This window comes from Carex rostrata, chromosome 5 (assembly GCF_964058835.1).
Source record: "Carex rostrata chromosome 5, lpCarRost1.2, whole genome shotgun sequence".
Taxonomy (NCBI): Eukaryota; Viridiplantae; Streptophyta; class Magnoliopsida; order Poales; family Cyperaceae; genus Carex; species Carex rostrata.
This window is the reverse complement of record NC_135922.1, coordinates 12,708,430-12,734,538: the sequence shown is the minus strand read 5'-3', so window position 1 is coordinate 12,734,538 and position 26,109 is coordinate 12,708,430. Positions and strand designations below refer to the sequence as shown.

General features: G+C 32.6%; 3 protein-coding genes across 5 annotated transcripts; 2 read left to right on the top strand and 1 right to left on the bottom strand.

Annotated features, from left to right (window-relative positions):
• Positions 1–5,400: 5,400 nt before the first annotated feature.
• LOC144554518 (zinc finger BED domain-containing protein RICESLEEPER 2-like) lies at positions 5,401–8,812 on the top strand. Of its 2 annotated transcripts, none has more exons than XM_078302834.1 (4): positions 5,401–5,525; positions 5,624–5,765; positions 6,513–8,397; positions 8,518–8,812. In XM_078302834.1, the coding sequence occupies exon 3, from the start codon at positions 6,527–6,529 to the stop codon at positions 8,393–8,395; it is 1,869 nt and encodes a 622-aa protein (XP_078158960.1). In that variant the 5' UTR covers positions 5,401–5,525; positions 5,624–5,765; positions 6,513–6,526; the 3' UTR covers positions 8,396–8,397; positions 8,518–8,812. The 2 variants fall into 2 exon arrangements, with proteins under 2 accessions (XP_078158960.1, XP_078158962.1); XM_078302836.1 differs by having other exon boundaries at positions 5,402–5,525; positions 5,611–5,765.
• Positions 8,813–15,069: 6,257 nt separating this feature from the next.
• LOC144553860 (putative UPF0481 protein At3g02645) lies at positions 15,070–15,531 on the top strand. Its single transcript, XM_078302053.1, has one exon. The coding sequence runs from the start codon at positions 15,070–15,072 to the stop codon at positions 15,529–15,531; it is 462 nt and encodes a 153-aa protein (XP_078158179.1).
• A 1,919-nt stretch (positions 15,532–17,450) lies between these two features.
• Positions 17,451–24,194, bottom strand: LOC144554126 (hexokinase-3-like). Of its 2 annotated transcripts, none has more exons than XM_078302374.1 (9): positions 23,734–24,194; positions 21,799–21,949; positions 21,235–21,414; positions 19,689–19,763; positions 19,376–19,531; positions 19,019–19,117; positions 18,597–18,724; positions 18,424–18,505; positions 17,451–17,926 (listed from the first exon to the last, which is right to left on the bottom strand). In XM_078302374.1, exons 1-9 carry the CDS (start codon positions 24,021–24,023, stop codon positions 17,561–17,563), a joined length of 1,527 nt encoding a protein of 508 aa, XP_078158500.1. In that variant the 5' UTR covers positions 24,024–24,194; the 3' UTR covers positions 17,451–17,560. The 2 variants fall into 2 exon arrangements, with proteins under 2 accessions (XP_078158500.1, XP_078158501.1); XM_078302375.1 differs by having other exon boundaries at positions 21,235–21,411; positions 23,734–24,179.
• Positions 24,195–26,109: the final 1,915 nt, after the last annotated feature.

Genomic DNA, 26,109 nt, shown 5'->3' with positions numbered 1-26,109 from the left:
AACAACCAATAAAATAAAATAAAATAAAAAACCATCAACCGAAGCTTCATGATTGTGTAAGTAGTTCTTTATCTCAATCATCCATAACTCATTATCTTGCCGTTTTCCTTTAATCTTAAAGGGACAACCTATTAAACGGCTTATGGTTGTTCTTTTTCTTTGTTCCATTAAAACATTGCGTTGGTCTCGATAACAACCACCTCTATCACACCCCAAAACTACATATTTATCTTTTCTTGAGCCACGAATTGATAAACCATAGCCTCTTTCTGAAAAAAAATCACGTGTTCCTGTTGGGTTTCGAGGAACGGTTCAAACCCATTTAATTAGCTTAAGCTGCGGAAAGAGTAAAACAAAAATTTTTACATCTAACTTAAGCTACGGATTAAATGAATCAAGAAGATTCGTTTAATCCTATTTACAGATCTACTCCATAATTGATTTCCTAAAGCATTAAATCTATTTACAAATTAAATAGATTAATATAACAATTTATACCTTGATTCCAAATCTTAGTTGGAATGCAGACCGAGCGAGTAGAGCCTCACCAGGGATGGAATCGACTCGCAGTATCACACGTGTGATACCTCTATTGGTTATCCACCAGGACTAACCGGAGAGCGATTTACTTCTTCTGCCAGAAATACCGTAAACCGCGGAATTCTGTAGAAACACTATTCACCGAAATAGGGACAGATTAAATATATTTAAGACTCCAAGTTATTCAGTTTCACTTAAAAAGCAAAACACGAAATACCGCAGAGTTTGCAAAAATATATTTTTCCGAATCTCGTAATAACCGAAATCAGGGAAGAGAGAAAAACCGATTAACAAAGTAATCAGATTAACATGTGAATTAGAAAATTTTCTCTCTACCCTCACCCCTCTATTTATAGTGTTTTGAGGAGGTTCGCAAAAGACCAAAATACCCCTCAAAACAAATCTATTTACCAAAAGCCCTTGACACCTCATCATTTAATATGTGAAAAGACCAAAATACCCCTTCCACACCCTTCCACACTCTTCTCAATGTTTCTACACCCTTAAGGTGTCATGCAAGGTGGCATAGGTGTGAAATGACCATTTTGCCCTTGGCCCATTAAGGCATGAATAGTAAAAGGCTTTGATTTTGGGCTTTGACTTTGGGCCTTTAATTTTAATTAAGGCTTTGATTATTTTGGGCTTTTAAACCCATAATTCAAATCCATAATTAACAATTAAAATTCCAAATCATATATATATAATTGTCATGTACAATTATATTTCTTTTCGGTTATTGTTCGGTAACTTTTATACAACGTAACGTGTACGTTTATAAATTAACCGTTGTTTCTGCTTGTCATTCTAAATGACATTTATAATTTAATTATATCACGTATAATTAATTATAACCATCTTAATATTAATTATAATCAATTTATAATTAATCAGTAAGATTCTCCGAGTAGCTCCTATATGGTGTGACCCAATAGGATCTGTGTTATGTTGGTAAACAGAGTTAAAACTGTTTTAACTTCTGTTAGTCATGGGTGGCATCTGGCAACACATCATGACCATCCAATTACACAGATGATGCTGTACTGTACAATATCACGATCCAGTAAACAATTTACTTGTGTCAGTTCTTCTGTCTCATAGCTATCAGATCAGTTTTAAGGTAGATATGTGTCATCCTTGTTAACTGTATCTTTTCTTGATCTTGAGTAGATTATCAAATATAATTACTCTTGTAATTATACCGCATGCAGATAATCTAACTCTATCAAGGGGCCCAGTGATGCTATAGCTCGTATAGAGATACGAGGGACAAGTAGTATTCTTGGCAGACTATCACTTCCTCAGCTAAGTTATATATATGGAAATGCTACCGTTATGGCTGCTTTTTACGGACAGCGTTAGATAACACTTACTCATATATATTTCTTAGTGGGAACGATAAATACCTCATACTGTAGAACTTTGACACTGAATGAAAACATTAATGACACGAACACAATTCTATTTAATGTTTCATTCGGGGTCTGTCAAATACCATGTTCCTAGAACATGTATCTATGTGATTAAAATGACATCTCGTGTCAGGTGGTTTGTAAAACTTAACCATCTTTTAATCCACATACTAACCTTATAGCGGTAATTAGTGTTCCTGCTAATTACCTTGGTCAGTGACCTTTTAAGAGTATATATCATCTATATTATGGAGTTTCACAATTTCAGTCATGAACTCGAAATGATCCATAAATGCAATAATACTCAAGGCAACAAAATGATATATAAATAAACATTCAATTCATGAACAAAGCTTTATGATTAATTTATCGTATTATTGACTTCTAGATTATTACAAACTAACAGTTCCCTTGATCAACTCTTCAGAAGTCTCGAAACTCAACCTCATTAACTCAAGCTTTTCATTCTCTATGTCATCATTATTGTTCGACTTGATGAGATTCATCTGTTAATAAATTGCAAAGTAATTCAGAATTATGAATTAATTGTGACTTTCAAGTACCAAATAAAGTAAAAACTAGAACTCAGCAGTTGCAATCTACTAATATTGATGTAAAGAACTATTCAAGTGTATAAAGAACTAAGGAAGACGACAAAAAAGATTTGGTGGTAAAGTACCAAAATTTGTCAATTTGGCAATAGCTTTACCAGTATTGTTAAAAAAAACTAACTATCTATATAATCTGGTCATAATATTGTTATTTAAAACTCAACTGAGACCTTGTTCTCAGATATCTTAAAACAAAATTAATGAAACAATGATTCACAAGTATATCAATTGCCTTGTATAAAGCAAAAAATTTCCAGTATATACCATTAATGGGCTAAACTAAAAATAATGTATACCATTTTGTAAGAATATGCATGTATGAAGATTGTATGGTCCGTGATACTTGGTTAATTTGACATATCAACCACATACAAAAGTATGTGCTCTACCTTAATTTTTATTCACATATATCCCTACTAACTATATAATCCAAATAAATCACTCCAAAATCTCATCTACCGTATGTGAGTTCAATTACATCTAGTACATACAAAGACTCGTCGTTAATTATTAAATTTAAGAAGAATTATATCCCTATTTATATTGGTACCTGCTCAGTTTTTGTACCAACTGTACCAGCAATATTATTATGGAAAAAATAAACAGTGCACATTGACATACAATGGATCCCACCTTAATGGCATTTCATCGAACACCCAATAGCATCCCATTATTGTTAGATAGTTCATACTTTAAATATAAGGAATCAACATGTAATCCAATCATTTTATTTTGCGATTTGAGAAATTTGAGATAAAAATTTCATTTATAAGCAAAATTAAAAAAAAAATTACCTGTTTTCTTGTCTCCGGTTTGTAGTCTCAACGGTTGGTAGAATGATCTTGCTGGCTTTGATCACTAGCTGACTTCAAAAGTTCCTTGCTTATTTGATTTATTGAGATCCTCTGCAGTATCATAATGACGATACGATAGATGAACAATATCGTGAAATTTGATTTCATTTTGAGTTCTTCAGCCATAAATTTTGCAATTTGATTAATTTTCATTCTTGTGGATGAAGAATCGTACATTTGATTGAGTCCAAGTACAAGAGAGAATCTGCTTAAATTTTTTATTTTTGGTAGAGAATCTGCCATCTTATTTTTTTCTTTAATTGCTTATTTGACGAGAGACTATGCATTAATTGGATTAATTGAAGAAAGATAATGCTGGGAGGGTAAAACTGGAATTTAGTTAAAAAATATTCTCTCAGCGCTAGATTTCACAAATGCTGCGTGTAGAATAGCACTCCCCTTTCAAAAATTTACAGTTATAAAGTATAATAAAGAGTAGACCGAGACGGAAACAGTGCTTAATTATAATACGTACGGTACCAGAGCTTTTACTGTCTTGTAGGTCTGCACTATGTGGTGGTCGGTTGATTAATGCGGTTGTAAATTCATCTTTTTTCAATAAATGTCGGCTTCAAGATTGGGTGGGGGTTCCTGAAATTACAATATTCAGCCCTATATTCTTTTACAGCTGATCAGAATTTCAAGCCGAGAATTTTTGCAACTATATATGCGACTATATGAATCACACTGTATGAATGGTTTTTTAAATAAAAAAAATACTTTTTTTTTATAATTTGATTACAAAATGAGAGTTCCGTTTCTGTTGAAAACAAAAGTTGATTTTGTGTGTCCATTTCGGTTGAGAAGCAATTGAAATATTTCTGACAGTAATTGTTATTTGTTAATTTCAGCAATCGATACTTCAAGAATTGTTAATTTCAGTAGGCACAAAACCTAAATTCTGCTCCTGCGGCACACAAACAGCCTCACCAGCGTATGTAGTACGTACTACCGATTTTTTTATTTATATCCAAAATATAAATCAAATTTCAAATAATAACCGATTTGGTTCCGTATTTTCAAAAGTATCTAAACCGGAAAAAAAAAATTCGGAATCAACTTCTAAAACTGGAAAAAAAATTCCGAAATTTTTTTTCCGGTTTAGATACTTTTGAAAATACAAAACCGAATTAGTTATTTTTTAAAATTGTATTTATTTTTTTAATATAAATAAAAAAAATCGGTAGGTACTAGGTAGTGGCACAAGCACACGGCAGGGAAACGAGATCACAATGCTGCCGAGATTTCCTTTTCATTTGTGTTGGATTAAATCCAATATATTAATAGGGGAATTTCATGTATATCCCTCAAACTTTGGAATTACGTATTGTCCCCTATAAAATTCATAATATCATATTTATCCTTGTAAATTTCAAAAATTAACAAATTTTATTATATTTTTCTATAAAAACTCATTTTAAATTTATACTGTATAACCCAATATGTCCTTTATTAAACGATAAATGTCCCGTCTTCTAATTGATCAGTTTTCGATAACAAATGGTTCATTTCTCTACATGAATTTACAAATTAGTATATGCCTAAATGCCACTGTATGTGTGTCATAAATAGATAAATGAACAATTTGTCTTCAGAAACTGATCAATTAGAAAACAATATTTTTCCTACACAGACTACATATTTTTATTTTTAAATGGATAATTTACAAATTTAAAATAAATTTTTAATAAAAAAGTTATCAAGTTGAGTAAATTTGTGAGCTTTTAAAATTTAGAAGAGTCAGTAGGATATTATAAATTTCATAGGAAAAAAAAGTAATTTCAAAAAATTTGAAGTGTATATCTAAAATCCCCCTTAATATATCACAAAATTGAGCTTTCAGTTTGGAGCTTTGTACAAGGAAGCAATCAGCATAAATTAATTTTTACTCGTTTTATAATATTAATAGATTCATTGTCTCATGGAGCGCCAACGCAATTGCTCAAATTGAACTCTTCAAAGTCTCCCAGTTTGACCAGTTATTCCCAAAAAATCAACACTTCAAGAGTTCTTGAACTCTCTCCTCTCTTTCTCGCTCTCTCTCTCTCTCTATGAGCAAAGCAGCTTGATTTTGTAGCGCTCCGTCAAAGCCTGATGCCTTCAAACTAACCGTAAGTCATTTTTCTTAGCTTCAGCATCATTCTTTCTTGCTGTTCTTTGTATCAAAAATCCCAACAGTTTATTGTAACTCTCAAGTTCAATACTACAGCGAACAGAGATCTGATCAAAGCACGAGAATCAGATCTGATCACAGATCCTGCTTTTCCAAAACAAACAAGTCGGAGCCATCCACTCAAGTCATCAAGCTACTGTGGATCTTTAATTCTTCACGATAGCAACAGAGGAATTTGGTACCTTTTTTTCTAGATCAGATTGTTAATTGAAGGATTGGTTTCAAAAATTGTCTCAAAATTCTTAGTATGTATGTATGATCGTAGAAAATTAATTGGTTTCTCTTAATTCTTATTAACATCTACTCTGTACGTACATTTTAATCTCTACTATTGGTTTCTTTTCACCTTGGGTGATTTGCTAGCAACACTGTCAATAAGTACGGTAAGGATCGGGTGAAGATATTTGTGTATTTGTATTCATAGTCATTTGAAATTGGCCTTGTAACCGATTAAAGTCCGTGCACATAATTAAGGTGTTCTCGTGAACTATTAAAAGGGTAAAAAGAAGAAGTTATTGATTCATGGATATTTACATCAATTTATTTGTGAATTCTTATTAGATATATGGTTGATGTATTCAAAAGCACCACCTCAGACAATATTATCTTTTGATTCATTGATTTAGCTGGATCAGGCATGGTAAAAGAATGAGATTGGAAGGACTGAATCATAACATCTGAAGAGAAAAAAAAATAAAAAATAAAAAAAATTCAATTTATGGGGCTGCCCCACCTGCTAGTGCCCTTGGAAAGGTCTCCATAGCCTCGGGTTTTTTTTTTTTTTTTTTTTGACCTAGGCTCCGATCAAGTTGGAGCAGAGAGACTAATAATTAAGGAAACTACATTAGAACAGGTTTTTATCAATTTAAGATCTTTGTATATGAGAATAAACAAGGTGCGAATTACTATTATTCTCAAAATGCAGAGTACTCTGGTACCATGTCTAACACGATAAGAGGCCGTGAAGTTGGTGAAGGGAGTACACCAAAGAAGAGATCGAAAACGAGATCTACAGTTTGGGAGCATTTTAGAAAGGTAAATGATGGAACGAGAGCTGAATGTAATTACTGTAAAAATAGTCTCAGTTACACATGGGGCACGACAACCCATCTCAAGCGTCACCTTATCTCTTGCAATAAAGTCCCCAATGGAGGCATAGCCCGAACTCTAACAATCGCTGAAAACAATGAGAGAGCTGCCATGAACCAACCTCCAACAGTAGCCTTTGGAGAGGAGGATAGAAACTTTGATTTGACCCCAGAAAAGATTTGTGAATTGCAAGTGAAGAATGCAATCTTGGTTGCCTTCTCAATTGCTCCAAACTTTAAAATGGTTTGGAGCAATTTAATGTTAATGGACATGGAGGAAGAGATTTGGGCATACCATCAGCGAGAAAAAGATAAGTTGGTTGCTGAGTTGGGGAATTTAACTTCCCTAGTTTGCTTTAGCTTTGAAATAATGAAGGAGACAAGGTGGATCTCAATAACTGCACATTTTATAAATGATGAGTTTAACTTGGTGAAGAGGCTAATTGGTTTCAAGAAATTACCTGATTATACTTCAGAATTATGTGCAGATATCATAGAAAGTTGCATATCCGACTGGAAACTTGGGAATAAAATATTTTCGTTTACTACGAAATGGGATGATGATTTGATGGGTAGTTTTAAAGAAAAGTTCCGCTCTAAAATGATATTAGATGGGGATCATGATAAGCTTTTTATACCATGCTTTAAAAACGCAATAGTAGAATTCTTGTCTCCGATTGAAACTGACATTTCTGATGATGAGGATGACCCTATTGATATAATTAAAAAAATTGTAACATCTCCTATCGCAAGGCTCAAGTTCAACGAAATTGCAGAAGAGAAGGGGCTTCCTCCCTTAAATGAAGAATGGTCAAAGGGCCCACCAATAAGTCGGTATGCAGGGACTCAGGATTGGAAATTTTGCCATTCTGCAGTCAAAATAGCTAAAGAGGCATTGCTCTACGAAGAAGTATTACGTGAGCGTTCACTTGCAGAAATATGCCAATATGAACCTGATAATATAAGTTGGACAGAATTGGCGATGGGGGTTGACTATTTTGAGATATTTAATCCTATTATTGATCTATTATCCAACAGTAAGTATCCAACATCAAATTTGTATTGCTCAAGTTACGAAACAATCAAAGAGTTTTTGAATCATGAAGTGGCCTTCTTTTCTATAAGCCGTACCTTCAAGATTATGCTTACCCTTTCTGTTGCTTGTGTATTGGATCCTAGATACAAGCTGACATTCTTTGAATATTTACTCGGGAATGAATATTCTCAATTTGATAGTGTGTTAGACTTTTGGCCGGAATCAACTGAAGAAGTTCGTGAGTTCTTCGATATTATGTTTAGTAGATATGCAAAAGAAAAACCCAACCAAACTTCTTCTTCATCCATTGGAACTGCCAGTACACAAGAGTGTCCATGGGGTATTTATGGACATATTTATTCTGATCCAGATCTATTGAGGCATGCTAGTTCCTACCCTTTGTACAGAAAACAATTGAAAACTACGAAAAGAGAAATGGATCAGTATTTGAGGGAAGACACGATCGATGAAGACACAAATTTCGACTTGTTGGGTTGGTGGAAAGAAAATAGTTCACGTTATCCTGTACTATCAAGGATGGTGCGTGATTTACTTGCCATACCAGCTTGCGCCTACAGTGTAAAAGACAGTCTCAGAATAGATCTTAGTGCTCTCCAAGGAGTAAGCCCTGAGCTTGCAGAGGCTGTGATTTGCTCAAAGAACTGGATTCTCTCAGATGGTTAAAGGTACTTCTTTTGTAAAATTAAGTTGAAAAATTTACAATTTTACTCGCATTGTTATTGTATTGTTGTGCTTTTTATCCTGTCTTATGTATGTTTTTTTCTCGTGTAAATAACTCTTTCCAGGGGCCGAATAATTGATCGAGAATTGTTGTTGTTGAATTGGCTATCATATCTGCATTGCTGTCACATAAATCACGAGAAATCAATGCATGGGAGAAACAATGTTATGTCTGTTTTATAGCATTTAAATTTTAGGAAGGTTATTGGAGTTTGTTTTATAGCATTTAAATTAACAGAAATTAAAAATGGTGTGTATTATTTTGGGTTTGTAATTTCTGTTAATTTGTATTGTACCTTTTTTTTTTCTTTTTGAGACAAGAGATATATAAGTTCAAATTTTTAATATTTATATATCCTCAAGAAATTGTTCTCTAATTGAATTTTGAACTTGCGATCCATTGGAACTGCCAATACAGGGATGTCTATCGAATATTTTTTCCAATCCAGGTTTATTGAGATCTCAATTCTTTTATGTGCCTTTCTGTCACTCTTTGATCTTGGTTCCAGTTTTTCATCTACAAGAGTAACAAATAAGAAAAGTTATTTTTTTACAAACCTCCTCTTAGAGAATTTTGTAAACAGTAACACTCGGCTATGCTACCAATAGTAAAAAGGTTTGTTTTTGACATGTTTTGGTAGAATAGAATGTATTGAAGTATCTATAAGTTATAAAATTAGGCAAGCCGAGAATAAAAAAAAAAGTATTTACAAATTCTAACAAATATTTAACAAGATTGTAAAATAATATAAACTATAAGATTAATGAATAATTAAATAAGCAATACTCAATCGTTTTAACAAATATTTACTCTGAATTAACTCACTTTTTACTCCATCTTATTCCTACTATTTTACTCCTTAGGAATATTGGTTTCCCTATAAGTAATTGGGTTTCTCCTTCCGGTACCTCATCTATTTTTCCTAATTTTACCCTTGTAATTCGAGTTTGTCGATGCCTCCTATTGGTACTTAGACAATAACTTGCAATTTTAATTTTATGTATACAAACATAACTTGATTAATTTTTATCACTACCAAAGACTCTTTAGATGGACTAACTTATTTCACACTTACTCCGTCTGTAGGACCCATTGTTATAGGCAAGGACTTAATTTTCAATATTTTATTTTTTTTCCGGCGGATTAATTTAAGTCCCGACATAAGTTTTCAAACGAGATATAAAATATGAGAAAGAAAATTGAGTAACTTGATCCTAATAATAGATTTATATGCTTGTAAACATATCATTTTAGTTGTTTTTAGAACAGAATTTTATAAGTACTAACACCAAAAGGAAAGCAACAAAAAAACAGAAAAGTCTCCCATAGACTAAGTCATCATCCCTTTTTGAATTTTTTTTATTTTTTAAAAGGTGCAGATTTTCAACATCACCAGAATTTTTTTAGCATGTGCAAGTAGTAAGCTAAATTTACAAAATGATTAGTTTTTCAAAAACTTCAACACAAAGCTGCAAATTTAATAAACAAAAGGGCAACATATTAGGTGTTGTCCTATTTGGAGACTACATCTTAATGACAAGAAAAACATAATTTAATCTTGAGAAGAAATGTAACAACAGGCCCTATAAAACAGATCGTTGCAAAAAAAATAAAAAATAAATAAAACAAAGAATCATAAAAGAGAGTTACATTAACAAGAAGAACGCACAAGCAATTGTACAGAATCAAAAGGAAGTTTGCGTAGAAAGAATATGTAATTGAACAGATTCGAAAGGCCAATAAGGCCTAGACAGCGTATCCTCTGCGGAGTATTTTAATCTAGTTCATTCGTTTCGGATTAGACGAATCAGATCAGATTTTGTCCGAATTAAAAAAAAAATTCAAAATTTGCCGAACTTTTAATCTGGTCCGTCCGATCTAAAACGAACGGACCAGATTAAAAGCTCCGCAGAGGATACGCTTCCTAAGGGCCATGTAATGACCGAAAAAAAAAAAAAGCCGATAAGATGTGACATGTCACAGGTGTATTTTTATACAGGCCACAAAGAATATTATGTCAACAGAAGCTGTTTTTTTTTTTTAGGATATTGACTTAGTCCAACTGCTGTACCGTCAAAGTTTTGAGAAAAACGCAGTTAAAATTTTTCACTTAAAAATCAGGTGGACGCCCTCTTTGATAGCATCCAAATAGCATCCAAGAGCAATTTTTTTTATTTTTCAAAAGTGTCGTGAACGGTGTCTTTAATAACGTAGAAGAGCATCCACATCCATGGTACTATTAATTTTTAATCTGATGTGGTATTTTTTAACTCAATTTTAGAAATGTGAGAAAAAAATTTATTTAGAAACTATGCAATATAGTTTATTATTAAGAAATTGTTTATAAACTCCATGCTGATCAAATGATTAACTCAAATTATTTTTTCTTTTTAATTTATTACTGACATGGCTTAATAGAAACTCTAAAATTAATTTTAGAAATTTTACATACCATAATTTCTAAAAAATGGTTAATAATTATTTAAAAACTCATTTGTGTTGCTGGGATATAGATGCTCTAAGACGCTGTTTTGTTGCTGCAGACCTGGTGTTTCGTAGCGTCTATGCTGTCTTTCTAGTTTTCTATTTAATTAATATAAAAAATTATAAAATCTTATTCCCGCAAAATTATTATCCGGAAAGTTGACAAGTTGTATTCCATATTTGCAGAATAATTTATCGAAAATTCAACAAATTTTAGGTAAATTATTATGTGGATTGCGTTTGGAATTTTGAGAAAAACAAATATAGATTGTAAAATTTGTTTTTTTTTGTATATAATAAAAAAATTCAATATAAAATCACTTCATTTAATAAATTTTGAAAATCTAAAAATAGTGACTTTTACCTATCTAAAAAGAGGAGGGTTCAAATGCACCCAAATTTTTGTGCACCTAAATGCATTCTATCTTTCAAATTCTTTTTTTCCGTTTTCAAAATTCAAATAGTCAATCCGAACCATTAGATGCAATCTATATATTAAGATGTGCTTGGAGACCAAATTTTACATTTTTTGGAATTTTTTTACTATTTATTAAGCCACTTTGAAAATCGCTGATTTTACATTTTCTGGACCATTGGATCAGCGATTTTCAAAGTGGCTTAATAAATAGTAAAAAAATTTTAAAAAATATAAAATTTGGTCTCCAAGCACATCTTAATACATAGATCGCATCTAACGATTCGGATTGACTATTCGGACTTTGAAAACAGAGAAAAATGATAGGTGCATTTGGGTGCATTTGAACCCTCCTCATCTAAAAAATAGTACAAAAATTCTAAAAATATAAAATTTGTTTTTCTAAGTATATTTTTATATGGAGATTATGTTTAACAGTTCGAATTGACTGTTTTCCTCCAAACACCCCCTTTAATTTTGCAATTACGAAAAAACCCTCATTTCTTACGAATTATCTGTAGAAGTCGCTGCAGTAAAAGATTCTAAATTATATTAACGATTTTAATTTTGGATGCCTTTTGAGATTACATGATTGTTGTACTATTTTTCTGTTAACAAATTGTATACCAAAAGTGATAACATATTGTTTGTTTTAACATAGAATTAAAAGATGAAAGAGGGTTTAAGTACCTCATACTTTTTATATTTAAAATTTTTAAATATATTATATCTCAAAAAAAAATTAAACAATTATGTATTTTAAAAAAATTAATTTTTAACACGGCCGCATCTAAATGTGAATAATTAATAGGACAGCATCCCCAACTCCAACCCACCCATACACTCTTTTTCTTCTTCTTTTTCTCTTTCTCCTGCCGAAATATTTGACCAATCTTGTAATAACGACTTCAATAATTTATGAATAATAAATGCAGACGTCACTATAACTTCATACTGTACATGTAACATGGTGTAGGTGGCAGTAATTAATTAATTACCGGCCAAAATGTTTCGGCTAACAGAGAGAAGTAAAAGAAGAAGAAGAAAAAAAAAAAGCATCTAGGAGATGCGGTCCTTATAAAAGAGGGAATGCAATCAGAGTATTTTTTTGAATTTTTAAGATTTCGTTTTTTTTTTTAAATATGGTATTTTTATAGCTCATCATACCTCATATTTTATACTTTCGTTTTCAAAGTTCAAATTGTTGATCCGAACAACTCAACATGATAATTATACTAAAATATGTCTCGGGATGGAATTTTATATTTTTTGAATTTTTTTTTACTATTTTTAAGATAAGTACAAAATCATTTTTGAACAGTTGAAAAAGCAATGATTTTTGCTCGATAATTTCAATTGAGATCATCTTGTTTTTCCTATAAATGCTCATTTTGACATTGATAAAGTAGGTTTATGAATGATGATTGTTTTTTTTTTACTATGAATATATATATATATAACCCATGTTTTCTATAAATTAAATTTATATCTGTGTCAAAAATAGGTAAGAATTTCATTTTATAACATTGATAAAGTATTGATGCCCTTTTTTTAATTTAGCCAATAAAGACTAAAATATAAGGGCAGAACTAGAAAATTACAATAAGAGAGCTGGATAAATAGGTATTCTCTGATTTCATTTTTATGTGGAGAGTTAATAGTACAACTTTTTGTAAAAATTTAAAATTTTAAAATGACAAAATAGTTATATTCATATTATATTTTTGCCTTTTAGACTAGTTAACTATTTTGTCCAGTTTTTCACGATTAAGACGTATAAAATACATTAGATTTTAATATTTTTTGTCTATTTCTTCATGTAGCATGTTTGATCCAATTGGATGAAGCAAATTTTTTAATGTCCCAAATTCCGAATATTTGAATTTCATATCAATTCAAAACTAAATGTGAGGCGTGATCAATTATGTTTAGGCAACTCATGAAGTCAAAGTCTCAAAAGCTCACACGAAAGAAAACTTTTGTGGATAGTGAAGTGATGGTGCCACACTAATGATATCAAAATAATTACAAATGTTAAAGATCTTTGTTGAAGTTGAACCAAAACTATTCCATTCACAAAGAAACATTAATGGAAGAGGACCAAATAGTTGTAGATGTCGAAGCCGGTCACCTGTCAGAATCAATGCAACGTAAACTCGACACGTTATGGGGCAAACCAAACGAGACAGAGAAATTCACCATATTTTGCGCACCGTGTAACATTCGCGAAAGCAAGAAGAATCTCTTTGAGCCCTTTGTCATCTCCATCGGCCCATTCCACCATGGTAACACAAGCCTCCGAGCCATGGAGGAGAAAAAATGGCGGTTCTTGAGAAATTTCATTTCCCGCGGGGATCACATAAGTTTGGACCTATGTATATGAGAGATGAAGCCTCTAGAAGATAGAACACGGAGGTGTTACAGTAGAGATGATGCTGCTTGATGGATGTTTGGTGCTTGAGTACTTCTTAAAATGGTATGAAGGAGAGCTAAATTCTATTTATGAGGTTGGTTGGAATTGTGCATTCATACTTTCGGATTTGCTGCTTCTAGAGAACCAAATTCCCTTCTTTGTTGTCGAGAAGTGTGAATTTGGTGTAAACCAAGAACATAGAATGAATTTTGTTGATTACCTTGTTCGTGCTATGGCCCGAGGACCAACAAATGACTCCATATTTCCAAACCCTCCAGCTGAAATTCATCATTTGCTCCATCTCTGTTACCATTGTTCAGTGCCCAACCCAGGAAAACTAGTTATATTGAGTTCCAAATCATTTCATCTTACTAGAATATTGAGCCCCAATGGAATCAAAGAATTACTCAATGAGTTTCTTTTATGAGTGCTCACCAAGGTTCTAAATAGCGATTATAGCGGCATAGCGGGGAGACCAAAAAAAAAAAGCTATTGCAAATAACGTAGCTATAGCGGAAGCTATCACACATAGCGATTTTTCCTTTTCAAACTTTATATTCTATATTTCTACTAATTATCAACATAATCAATATTAGAGAATTGATGTAACAACTAAATGACAACTAATCTAAGTTCATATTTTTTATCAATTACGTAAATAAGAAAGAAAAAAATCTAAAAAGTAACATTATTTAATTATACTTCATGGTATTACATATTATAATAGACAAAGAGCAATTAATTTTATAAGATAAATGAAATTAATATACATATTTAAATATTTTATAATTATAATAATAATCAAAATCAGTTTTCAATTGAAATGAACGATAATAATTTTACAAATGAATGCTATAAAAAGAGTAATCAAAATGAAGAATTAGTATTTGAATATTTCTCGATATATAATGATATAATAAATCACAAATAAAAATAGAAGCATATAGTTTGGTTTAGTATACATAAGTAGAAGACCATGTAGCATTAGAAATAAGAATAGAAGTACAGAAGTCCATATAAATTGCAAAAAAAAAAATCATGTAGCATAGCGGTAGCTATAGCGGATCTCATATAGCGGTAATAGCGGTCAGTTATTATAGCTATAGCAGTCGTAGCTGAGTTAGCGCAATTTTATCTCATAACTTAGCGTTTATGTTCCAAAAAAGCTATAGCGTAGCTATAGCGCTGCTATAGCTAGCTATTTAGAACCGTGGTGCTCACAAAAAGATTTAGCGAATAGCCTGTAGGAATATCGGTGATGGGGATGGAGACCCCAAATTCTATCGGGAATATATAGATCGGTGATGATGATCCCTTGTGCCAGTGAGCTCCAAGATGCGGGCATGAAATTCAGACCAAAAAGCATCCCGCAACATATGCTCGACATATCATTTGATCATGGTGTCTTGGAAATCCCTAAACTAAGAATCACCAACGATACTAAGCCTTTGTTTGTCAACCTTGTAGCATTTGAACAATGCAAATTGGGTGAAATTCCAGCACACATGACGAGCTTTGCATCATTCTTGGATTCGCTAGTCAACACGCAAAAGGATGTGATGATACTCCAGCAGTGCGGGATCCTTGAGAACTGCCTGAGCAGTGATGAGGAGTTAACTAATTTCTTCCACCAGGTCAGTGAAGGCACAGTTGTAACGGAAGATCACTTTTTGGCTGAATTGTTCGAAGAAGTTACCAGATACTGTGAATCCAACTGGAACAGGCAGCGAGTAAAATTGATTCGTGATGATTTTAGCAGTCCATGAACAGCAATTTCTCTTATTGCTGCTCTGGTACTTCTGATTCTTACATGTGTGCAATCTTACTATGCAGTTTATGCCTACTATGTTCCCCCTAGCCGATAATGCCTTAACATTCTTTGTTTCACAGTATTTTCTGAAGCTTCTAAATACAAGTTATCAAGGAAGCATTTTCTTTTGTTCATCCTTGTTTGTCATTTCTTTTAGTCTTCTATCTTGTCCCTTTTTTTCTTTTTTTTTATGGTATGATATGAAGTTTTGTTTAGAAGTTTTTATTATACAATTCACAAAATTATTTTTAGGACCAGAAACAGCTATGTATTGTTAACAAAACTGAAAAATACCACAAACTCTTTCAATTTAATCACTAAATAAGTATCAAAATATCACACTATCTCAAATTGAACCGATTATTATTATTTGCTAACTAAAAAAAAGTAAAAAGTACTACAATAAATCCTAAAAGCAAGTTAATGCAACAGATCTGACGAGAACAGACAGTTACATTTACAATTTGTAAGAATCAAATATGGTGAAGGAAAAAACAAAAAACCGAAACTACAAACAAGATAAGTTGATTAAAAGCTTCAACTTCAAAAGATGTTTTTTGGCTCCAAGAACTGGAAGTGTTGGTGAATTGTTGATAATAATATTGGTATCCACTGCCAACTAGTGAAGTATTGTTGAGTAGAATCATGGTTGCTTATAATTACTGACAATTCGTTCTTTTTTTTTTAAAACCTTCGCAGAAGCTGCGAAGTCGTAATTACTGACAATTCACCCTGTAAATTCAATTAATTTACTGTCCAATTGACCCATTATTTCCAACCATTAAATTCAGTACCGAATAGAAATTACAACAGCATTAGTAAAAAAAAAGCACTTACATTCAAATGAGCTTGGAATGGTCACCAGGTACCATTCAATAATTAACTGCAAAAAAGAATACAATACATCATTCGGTAAAAAATGGCGATAAGCATATCCCTGAACTAATATTCGGAAAAAAATGAAAACTATTAGGAGAGAATCAATCGTAGTATATAAATGGAAAATAGACTTCAAGTTCCTTGGATCTCTTAACCTGAATGGAGGACAAGGAAGAAGCCTCACCACAAATTATATAAGCTACTTCCTCTTACAATTTAAGATGGAAAGGGAGCAGCTCCTCACCCCAATAGCTCAATTGGACTTTCTTTTACAACAATGCTCAAAACACAGCCCAACTGTTGTGTTATCTGAGAGAAAACCTCTCACTTGAAGTTAATCAGGTAATTTCTAAGAAAATTTTAAGCAGCAGCAATATAAATAATTGTGGAGACCGCTACAAACTGAGAAAAGCTTCCACAATGAGGTGTGTTTTCTGAAAAGATCCTGTTGAGCTTAACAAAAGAGGGTGTTTTTCTAAATTGAGTATATAATTGCTTACCGGAGAGCTCTTTTATTTTTTTTATTTTGTTTTGAGAAAATAATTGAACACAAATTGCTTACATAAATGCTTACCGAAGAGCTCTTTTGGAAGTTGAGGTCAGTCTATGCATACGTGCTAGGCAACTTGACTAATATTAAAACTATTTTGAAAAAATGTGAACGTTCTTTTAACACGTTCTGGTTCGCCACTGGAATACTGCTGGTGTTGCCCTTTCAACTGCAGTTTGCAAATCTTAAGAAAAGCAATTGACGCATAGAACATATGTTTGTATATTCTCTTGCATATAGTTTTCAGACTGGTTGATGTTTACAATTCCTCACTAAATGGATTTTAAAAGAGCAGTTTTGGCTTCAGGCAGGGCACTGACTATAAGAGTCAAAATAGCACTGATGCAGCATGAAGCCAAAACTGCTCTGTTAAAAAATTTACTCGTCTGATCTGATTCTGGTTAATAGATTGCCCTATTTCCCTGATTAAAACCAAGAACAAGTGAAAAAAAATCAACATACAACTTGCACATAAACCCCTTTACATACAAATAAAATATGAAATAATCATCATCCATTCATTTTTTACATTTGCACAGAGAGTTACATGTAATTTCTATATGTAACCTTTCCTATTTGACAAGTGAGCAGCAGCAAGGAGAGCTGCACCAGTCCCCGATCCATCCGCCGTTGACTTGAGAAATATATTTTGCGCCACCTCCTCACCTAATATTTCTACAATGGCTTCATCTACATAATCCCTAAACAAGGCATAACCTTCATACAACCCACCCTCAACAGCCACCACCGATCGTTTGGACTGAGCCCTCAGGCGACCACTTGTGGAGGGCCCACTTCCATCTCTTCCTATTTTCTTTAAGATTCCCACAATTCCAGCCGCAACCAATCGGGCAGCTCGTCTTGTGACTATGTCACATACTTTCACCACAAGTCGCCGAGTTTTCAGAGGAATATCGGGAATCTGAAAAAGCATCAAAATAATAGTTTTAGTTGCATGGAACCAAGTACCAACAGGTATTCTATTATTTTTCTTTTTTCTTGTTCTTTTTTCTTCTTTTTTTCTTTCTTTTCAGGACCACAAAGGTCATGTGGATATAATTCGGTAGGTAGAAGTATTTCTAGTTACAAATGCTTTAGAAATTTAGCATTTTAAATTTTTTTCCTATTTTATTTTACAGGTAGAAAACCACTGCCTTTGGATGGTCCAGAATTTACAAATCGTGATTTTCCACCTGTCTAAATAAATAGTAAACAAATTCTAAAAAATGTAAAATTTGGTCTGTGAGTATATTTTTATATGAAGATTATGTTGAACGGTTCAAATTGACTATTTAGATTTTAAAAACGGAGATATGAGTTCATAGCACAAGTCGTTGTGTAATATGAGAAGTCGTTAGGCCCCATTACATCATTATGAGCTGCATACTCAAAAGAATATGATATGAAATAAGCTTAAACCTGTAAAATTTGTTCAAATATCCTCTTGACTTCTCGAAGATCTGCAGAGTCATCCTCATGCATTGTTGCAATGTGAGGTGTACTGAATAGGCATAAGAGTAACGAGAATTAACTTAAATTGCTTAACACGAAGGATTTGCAATTATAATAAGAAAATGTGACAAAGATAATACCTTAGAGCAAATGGTTGAGACAACTTGTCCCCCACATCTCCAAATACTTCTGATTCTACCGCAACTCTAGAAAGTACTCTTCTTGTAATTTCACCCAGATACATTCCCGATATCATTTTTTCAAAGCCCTATTAAACAAAAACAGTGTTGTTGATATTTAACTGCTGATACTAATGGAAATGAACAAACCATGCACAACTATTTTTTTGGACCCCAATAATTACAAAAAAAATCAAATACTTTATAACTCACCACATGACAAACAAATGAATATTTGCCAAAGAAAAAATTCTACAATAATACAAAAATTTCCAGGGTTATATGTATGAACACAACTTGTCGAAACTCAAAAGCCCAAAATAATATGAAAACAAAACAAGTACATTAAATAAAACAATGAATTATTAGGAGGTAGCATGTACCTGATCAGTGGGATTTGGGCTGTCTTCATCAAGATCGATATCATATGATGTTCGAGGTAAATGTGATGTCCAGAAGTTACCCCATTCCATATTGATTACCTAATTGACAAATAATGTAAAACCGGCAGAACATGAGTAAATAGTTCATTTAATTAAGTTCTAATTATACAAGGGTACTAGACTTCTTTCTATAACATCTGTAATTAAAAAAAAAATATCATCCCCCATCTTTCTTCTCAAATAAGGAAAGGAGTATGAAACATTGAAGTATAGCTACTAGGGACTGTCCACTCAACAAACACATCAGTAATAACCAGACAAACAAAATGGAAATTTCAGAGCAAAAAGCAAAGATACCATGCCTCCATAATTGGTCAGAAGCCCTTGGTACTTAATTATCGCATCAGGTCGCTCGACATAGCAAGCGTTTGTGCCAGTACCGATGATAACAGCAGCCACTGTGTCTTGATCATGGTAGTGACCTAGCGCTAGTGTACCCACTGTATCATTCACCTGATTAACAATATCAGTGCCACTCAATTATAATATCCTTTGTATTTTAAAATAACAAGAGTAACAATTAGAATATTTTTGGGGTAAGAAAAAGCAAAAACTAGAATAATAAAAGTAAGTACAAATCTATCCATAATAAAAAAATCTTGAGACGTACCAACACGGCCACTTGCATGCTTAGTCCTTCCTTGGTCAGGGCTTCTTGTAAACATTCCACAATATCCTTTTCACCCTGAAAATATCAACATTGACATGACAAATATCAGAACAAATAAGCAACATTATCAAGTAGATAATAGAGAAGTGAAAATATTACTATTATTGGTAACATAACGTTTTTATTTATCTAAGAGTGAGGCTACGGTACTATGCATGGCGCAGATCGGTCTGTACTATGGCTTCATATCTTTGTTTTGAAAGTTCAATTGATCAATTGAAACCGCTCAACAAAAATTACTATTTTTTTAAATAGGTAGAAAATCACTAATTTGAAATGGTCCAGAATCTTTAGATCAAGTGATTTTTTACCGATCTAAAAAAAATAGTAAAAACAAATCAGAAAAATATGAACTTTGGTCTCCAAGTATATTTTCACATAGATATCAATATTGAGCAGTTTGGATCGATTGTTTGGACTTTAAAAATGACAATGTGGAGCCATTATTATTATGCATAGCACTGTAGCCGCACTCTTTATCTAATTGTCATCTCAGTACATGAGGTAAAATATATTAGAAAACAGTTGTTAAGCACTACTATTGCTTTAAAATTATCTAATAAATACCAATAACAAAATTGTTTCAAAACTTGTGGGAAACAAAACCAAATATGATAATGAAAAGTACAACTAGTAGTTAGCATAATAGACTAATTATAAACAAAACCTAACCAAACACGATACAAACAAAACATGTGATTGGAAGTTGCAACAAGTGGTTGATAAAAAATACATTCATAAGTCAAAACCTACCTATCTTCCATGATATGTCATGTCACATGGCTATAATTAGTATTAAAGTACAATTTTAATAATAACCAAAAACAACTATGACCTGTTAATAAATTGAAAGGATAATAAAATAAACAGGGGCATATTAAAAAATGAAAATGGAAAGAGCAAAGTCTGCTTTGTAAGCTTTCTAGTACAGTGGCGAAATATAAAAATAGCTTCCATTAACTACATAACTAAAGTATTAAAAAAAATTCAAGAGGGGCATTAAAAATAACAAGAGCACACTTAACCAGGGTGCAGCTACAAATTATAAAAAATAGTGGTAGTTCTAAGTCTCCAATTATATATCCACACCCTACTTTTTTGAAGTATGAAATAGCAACAAACAAAATAAACATACAAATTCTTTAGAGCCCAAGTATTTTATAATCCCTTGACGTGTTTAATGCTAATTTTTAATGGAATATCATATTATAAGCATGCAACACATTTCATCACCTGGAATTGACACTGAAAGTAAACCAATTGGCATTAGAAAAGGTCATGAAGACTAAGAATATTCCTCTGAGAAAGGATCCTCACAAAAAATGAAAAAGAAAAAAGCACTTGAAATATAACTAATTACTCCTAAAAAAATAAGCTCAATGGTACCACCAAAAAAGGTATATATTTACCGTACTAAAACTAGATCATGGCATCTCTGACAGCATGATAAGAAAGATACCAAGATATTAGAAAGAGAGGAGCTTACAATATCTTCAATATCGAAGCCTTTTGTCCATTTAATGAGAACACCTGATGAAACGGAGTTTTGTCTGACAGGAAAAGAAAAAGTAAAGCCAAGTGCCCTTGTTTCATTTGAGCCTTCTTGGATACCCTCTTCCCTCTCAACGAATTGTTTCAGTTTAGAAGCAATAAATCCAAACATCTTCTGCATTAGAGAAATATATTAATGTGTTACCATTTACACAGTTCCTTCTGTAAAACTAGGTTAACAGTTCTTTGTTTACACATTTCCAAGACTTGTAAATATTACAAATGTGTTAGCATTTACAGATTTCCAAGAGTTGCCAAAATAGTATGATTACTATTTCATCTTTTTCTTTGGTGGAAAACTGGGTTATCATTTATTTGTTTAAAATTTTGAATTTTACTTGGCTTCATAAATTAGAAGGGTGTTTGTGTATAGCATCAGCTTTATTCATTATGCCCAGGGGTAATGGAAGGTTTTCAAGTTATGTCGAAATCAATTTTTGCAAGAGAAACCAAATATAAAGTTTCATCTACCAACAAAAGTGAAGGTATTAAAAAATACCTCACATGTACTGATCATCAGTTCTTGAGGAATTGGCTGCCTTTCAACCTTTTGTTTCAGAATATTAGAGCCTTTACCACCAAGTTGCACTTGCAAAACCCTAAAATTAGTGCCCCCGAGATCTAATGCATAAAATATGCCTTCTTCACTTCTGTAAAGATGAAAACAAATTGAAAGTATGAGATTATTTATTTCTTAAGATTGTAGCAGGAGGATAATTTATTATGTGCAACAAGCTCATAAACATAGTACTTTTCATGCAAAATTTCATTTATCGGCAACTAAGATATATACAGCGTACACTTCAAGCATTATAAACAGCAAAGACCAGATAAAGAGTGTACACTTTCAAGTATTATACTAAGGGTATTTACATGCTTGCATTAAGCTATATAACACAGCAAGAAAAAAAAATGATTTAAATTGGGGACCATGATACAAAGTAGACAAATGGAAAGGCTATGTCATGGTCCACAAGTAGCCAAAGCATGGGAAGTATAATTAAGAATAATTATAAATTGGAGCCATAATATACAATCCAAAATACACTGGCTCATGTACAGTTTATCAAAACCAAACAAACAACCAAACTTGTACAGCTGGTAGGATAGAATGAGAAGGAAAATTAAAAAATATAGAGCCTAAAATAGGGGAAAATGTTAAAGACTGATACAATGCACATGAATTAAAAATATCTACCTTACAACATAACACAGAAAGACAAATCAAGAAAATAAGTTCTTAATTGAGACTATACAATTTTGTTATGGTGTTTATTATACTAGGTAAATAAGGAATATCATGCAATTTATAATTTAAGAAGTAGAACTTTGAGATAATTTGTACTAAAAGAAAACTAACACAACAACTCACAATTCTTGTCAAAAAAAAAAACATTATAACTCTTGATATATTTTCTATGAATTAGATAGCCAGTGTATCAAATTTGGTGCAATTTGAAAGATGATTAGCCATCCATCAAGCAACTTTGAAATTTTAACAGTTTTGTTTTACCAGCATTTTGATTTGTGACCGAACAGTTCTCCACCAAAATTGATACATAATGTATCTAATGATGAATAACACATTCATCATTTTAAATTTTAATCTACAGTTTTTGGCACTGGTTCATTTCAAATCTATTAGTTACAAAATGTAGATTACAACAGCAAATAGATAAATCATGATATTGCAAATGGTTCCCAGTATGACAGAGATGTGGAGGATTTACTAATGTATAGTCATTTACTTATAAAATGGTGATATGCAGATTGACAATAAAAAAAATATATGAATAAATATTCAAATTTGAGAGATAAAACAAGTATAACTTCACATTAAAAAAACAAATTCCTATTCTAGAAAATCTATTAAGAGCAAATATATTGATTTGAAGTCATAAATTAACTTTTACTGATATTATAGGCAAGTGCTATTTGAAAAAAAGTTCCGGAAAAAGGGACAATTTTTTAAAAAATAGAATAGTTCTTTGTTTTTTTTTCAGTTTCCTTATCCTCTCTTTGGTCAAATTCTTTCTCTACTACCCTTCAGCAACTCAATAAGAACAATAAATAATCTCCAATATGATAGAAACAATACTACACAAAATACCCACTTGGAAGCTTCTCCGAATAAAAAAAAATGCATTATTGCTTACTCAGACACAAACTATATGTGAAGTAAGAATCTTATGAGAAGCATCAATAAAGGAATATTCAAAAACAAGTTTAGTTTTATTTTCTGATTAACCGCCAATACGGCATGGGGAAAGACATTGAGAAAGCATCAGAAGTTAAAAGAGGTAAAACAACTACGAAACTATTAACAAACGAAACTACCAACCAGTTAACGCGTGTAATTAAGCGCAAACATCAACTAAAAAAGAGCTAAAGTTTAAGTCTTTGTTGCGATAAAAGAACTAATCAAATAAAGTACCCATCAGGAAGTGAATCGACATAAGTAAGAAGCATCTTGAGTTTGCTTCCTCCATCAGAGGCCAAACCAGCGTGCATCTCCACCACCATGGCATCTACCACCTGCTTCAACCTTCCCACCGATGTAGCACAACCCTCTTCGAACTCCGCCACCAGCTCCGCCGCACGCTGCCAACGCCGGTGACTCTTAACACGGCGAGATACAAGCACGGCAGCGATCACGCACGCTGCCGCGGCGCAACCCGCCGCCACACCGAACCACACCCCCCTCCCCCCACCGCCTCCGCCCATGGTGAAGCAGGCGTTGTGTTACAGGTTCATGCGAGCTTCACTGGAGATGAACTGGAGATCTCGGTTTCGCGAGAAGGGAAGAGAGAAGGGTTTAATGGATGGATGGAACAGAGAAATAAATAATGGAAAGAAGAAGAGAAGGGGAGGGAAAGAAAAGGAAAAATCAAGAATGGAGGTGGGGGTTTTATTGTGGCGAGGGTGAATTATCCATTTCAGTCCCTAAACAATCTAATCATTACTACAAAGGCCCTATGTTTTGGAGCTTTCTAGAAAGCTCTTCCTTTATTTGTAACATTGTTTTAACCGTTTATAGATTTCAAAAATTATATATTTGGAAAGCTTCAAAAAGATAAAATAGATATTCGTCAATAAAGTAAATTACTGAAGTACTGGATTTCAGTTAAAATTCCAGGGTTTTGTGGGGTAATTTGTAAGTTGCACTATACAGTCAATGAGTAATGAATAATTTTATGTTCCAAGTAGGGTTGGACAGCGAAGTGGGGTGTGTGTGCCGGGGTAAGCTTTCTTTCCGAAAGGACCTCTCTTTTCGATTTTTGACAGATTTGCCCCTGATAAAATTTCGAAATGACGGATCCGGTCCGAATGGGTGCGTAGTTTGACTTGTGTCGGTCGGGGCGTCGACAGCGACTCCCCGGATTTTGCGATTTACCCTTTCCGCACTTTTAAATTTTCACGTACTTCTACGAATACAGTTCGACAGAACTCGTACAACGCTAAGATCAAAAACAAACCAATGATTATTCGCCAGAGCATACGTTATTAATTTTGGTATGTGACCGGAAGTGGAATATTATTTTCATGATTGCTATTTACCACGCGATCTATAGGCTAGGCTAGGGGCTATGTTTAAATAGGTCACCTAGTAAGTCTATATTTACATCTATACCACTGTATTTAATGCATTCTTGGATGGTGATGGTCAGCGCTTTGACTGTGACTTCTACTTGAAATTAGATCAAGTGATGCATCATCTAACGGATAATGTAACGCCACGTCGGCGATCCGCTCAGTGTTCGGTGGTTTCAGCTTTATAATTCTCTTTTCAAATTATTTAAAAATGGTTTTCAAAAACATTTGTGAATATTTGCTGTTAAAATATTTTTAGAATTATTGGAATTGGTGTCGGCAATGTCAACACGTGATTCAAGTATCTATGTACAGTACATTCAAATAATGTAATAAAGAAAAAATATTACATGAACTCACAAAACTATTCATAATTAATTACTGCAATCATATGCATGTATGTCATGTGGCATTAATTAGACCGTTATTAAGAATAATTTGAATTTAATCTGGGTCTGTTGACTTATTAATTATCTTTTTATGATGCCAAAACAACTGTAACTGTCACGGAATGATATAAATAGCACCAATAATTGTATGGAATCTCATGTCTTATCATCTGAAAGGGAACCTAATTACTATACTAATATTTTAATATACTAGTGATTCTTAGAATATTATTATGGTAAAAAATATCAACAAATAATAATTCTCCTTTCATTTCAACACACTCTAATCAATGTATTTTTTTTTTCTTTAGAAATATCCAAATTTTAGGGGAAATTCCTTATTAAGAGATTCAGTTTAGCTTTGTAAAATTTATTGAAACACTTGAGACGAATTTCATCCTTGTAATTCATATCCAACGGTATAAATATTCAGAATTTTTTCAATATAAAATTAAGGCAGCCTGGAATCCCTGGATAGTGTTGACATTTATTTGGTAAAAAAATCCATTAAAATACACATACTAAATCTATTTGAAACTATGCTAAATAATATCAATATTTATGAAGAAAATATCATTTTTAATCCATTTTTCAGGCAGGAAATCTTCATTTATTTTCTAAACCTTTTTTTGTTGACATACAATATTTCTGGAATTTAACGGATCAGTGTTATTATTTTGTCTATTTTTTGCATCATGACAGGTCATAACGCTGTTATCACATGTTGGACACACATACGGATCTTCTGTATTCATTGCTTGTTCAAGAACCGTGAAGCGGGTCGTAGAGGCGACTCATGTTTTTATTTGTGCTGTGCTAGAGAATCATAA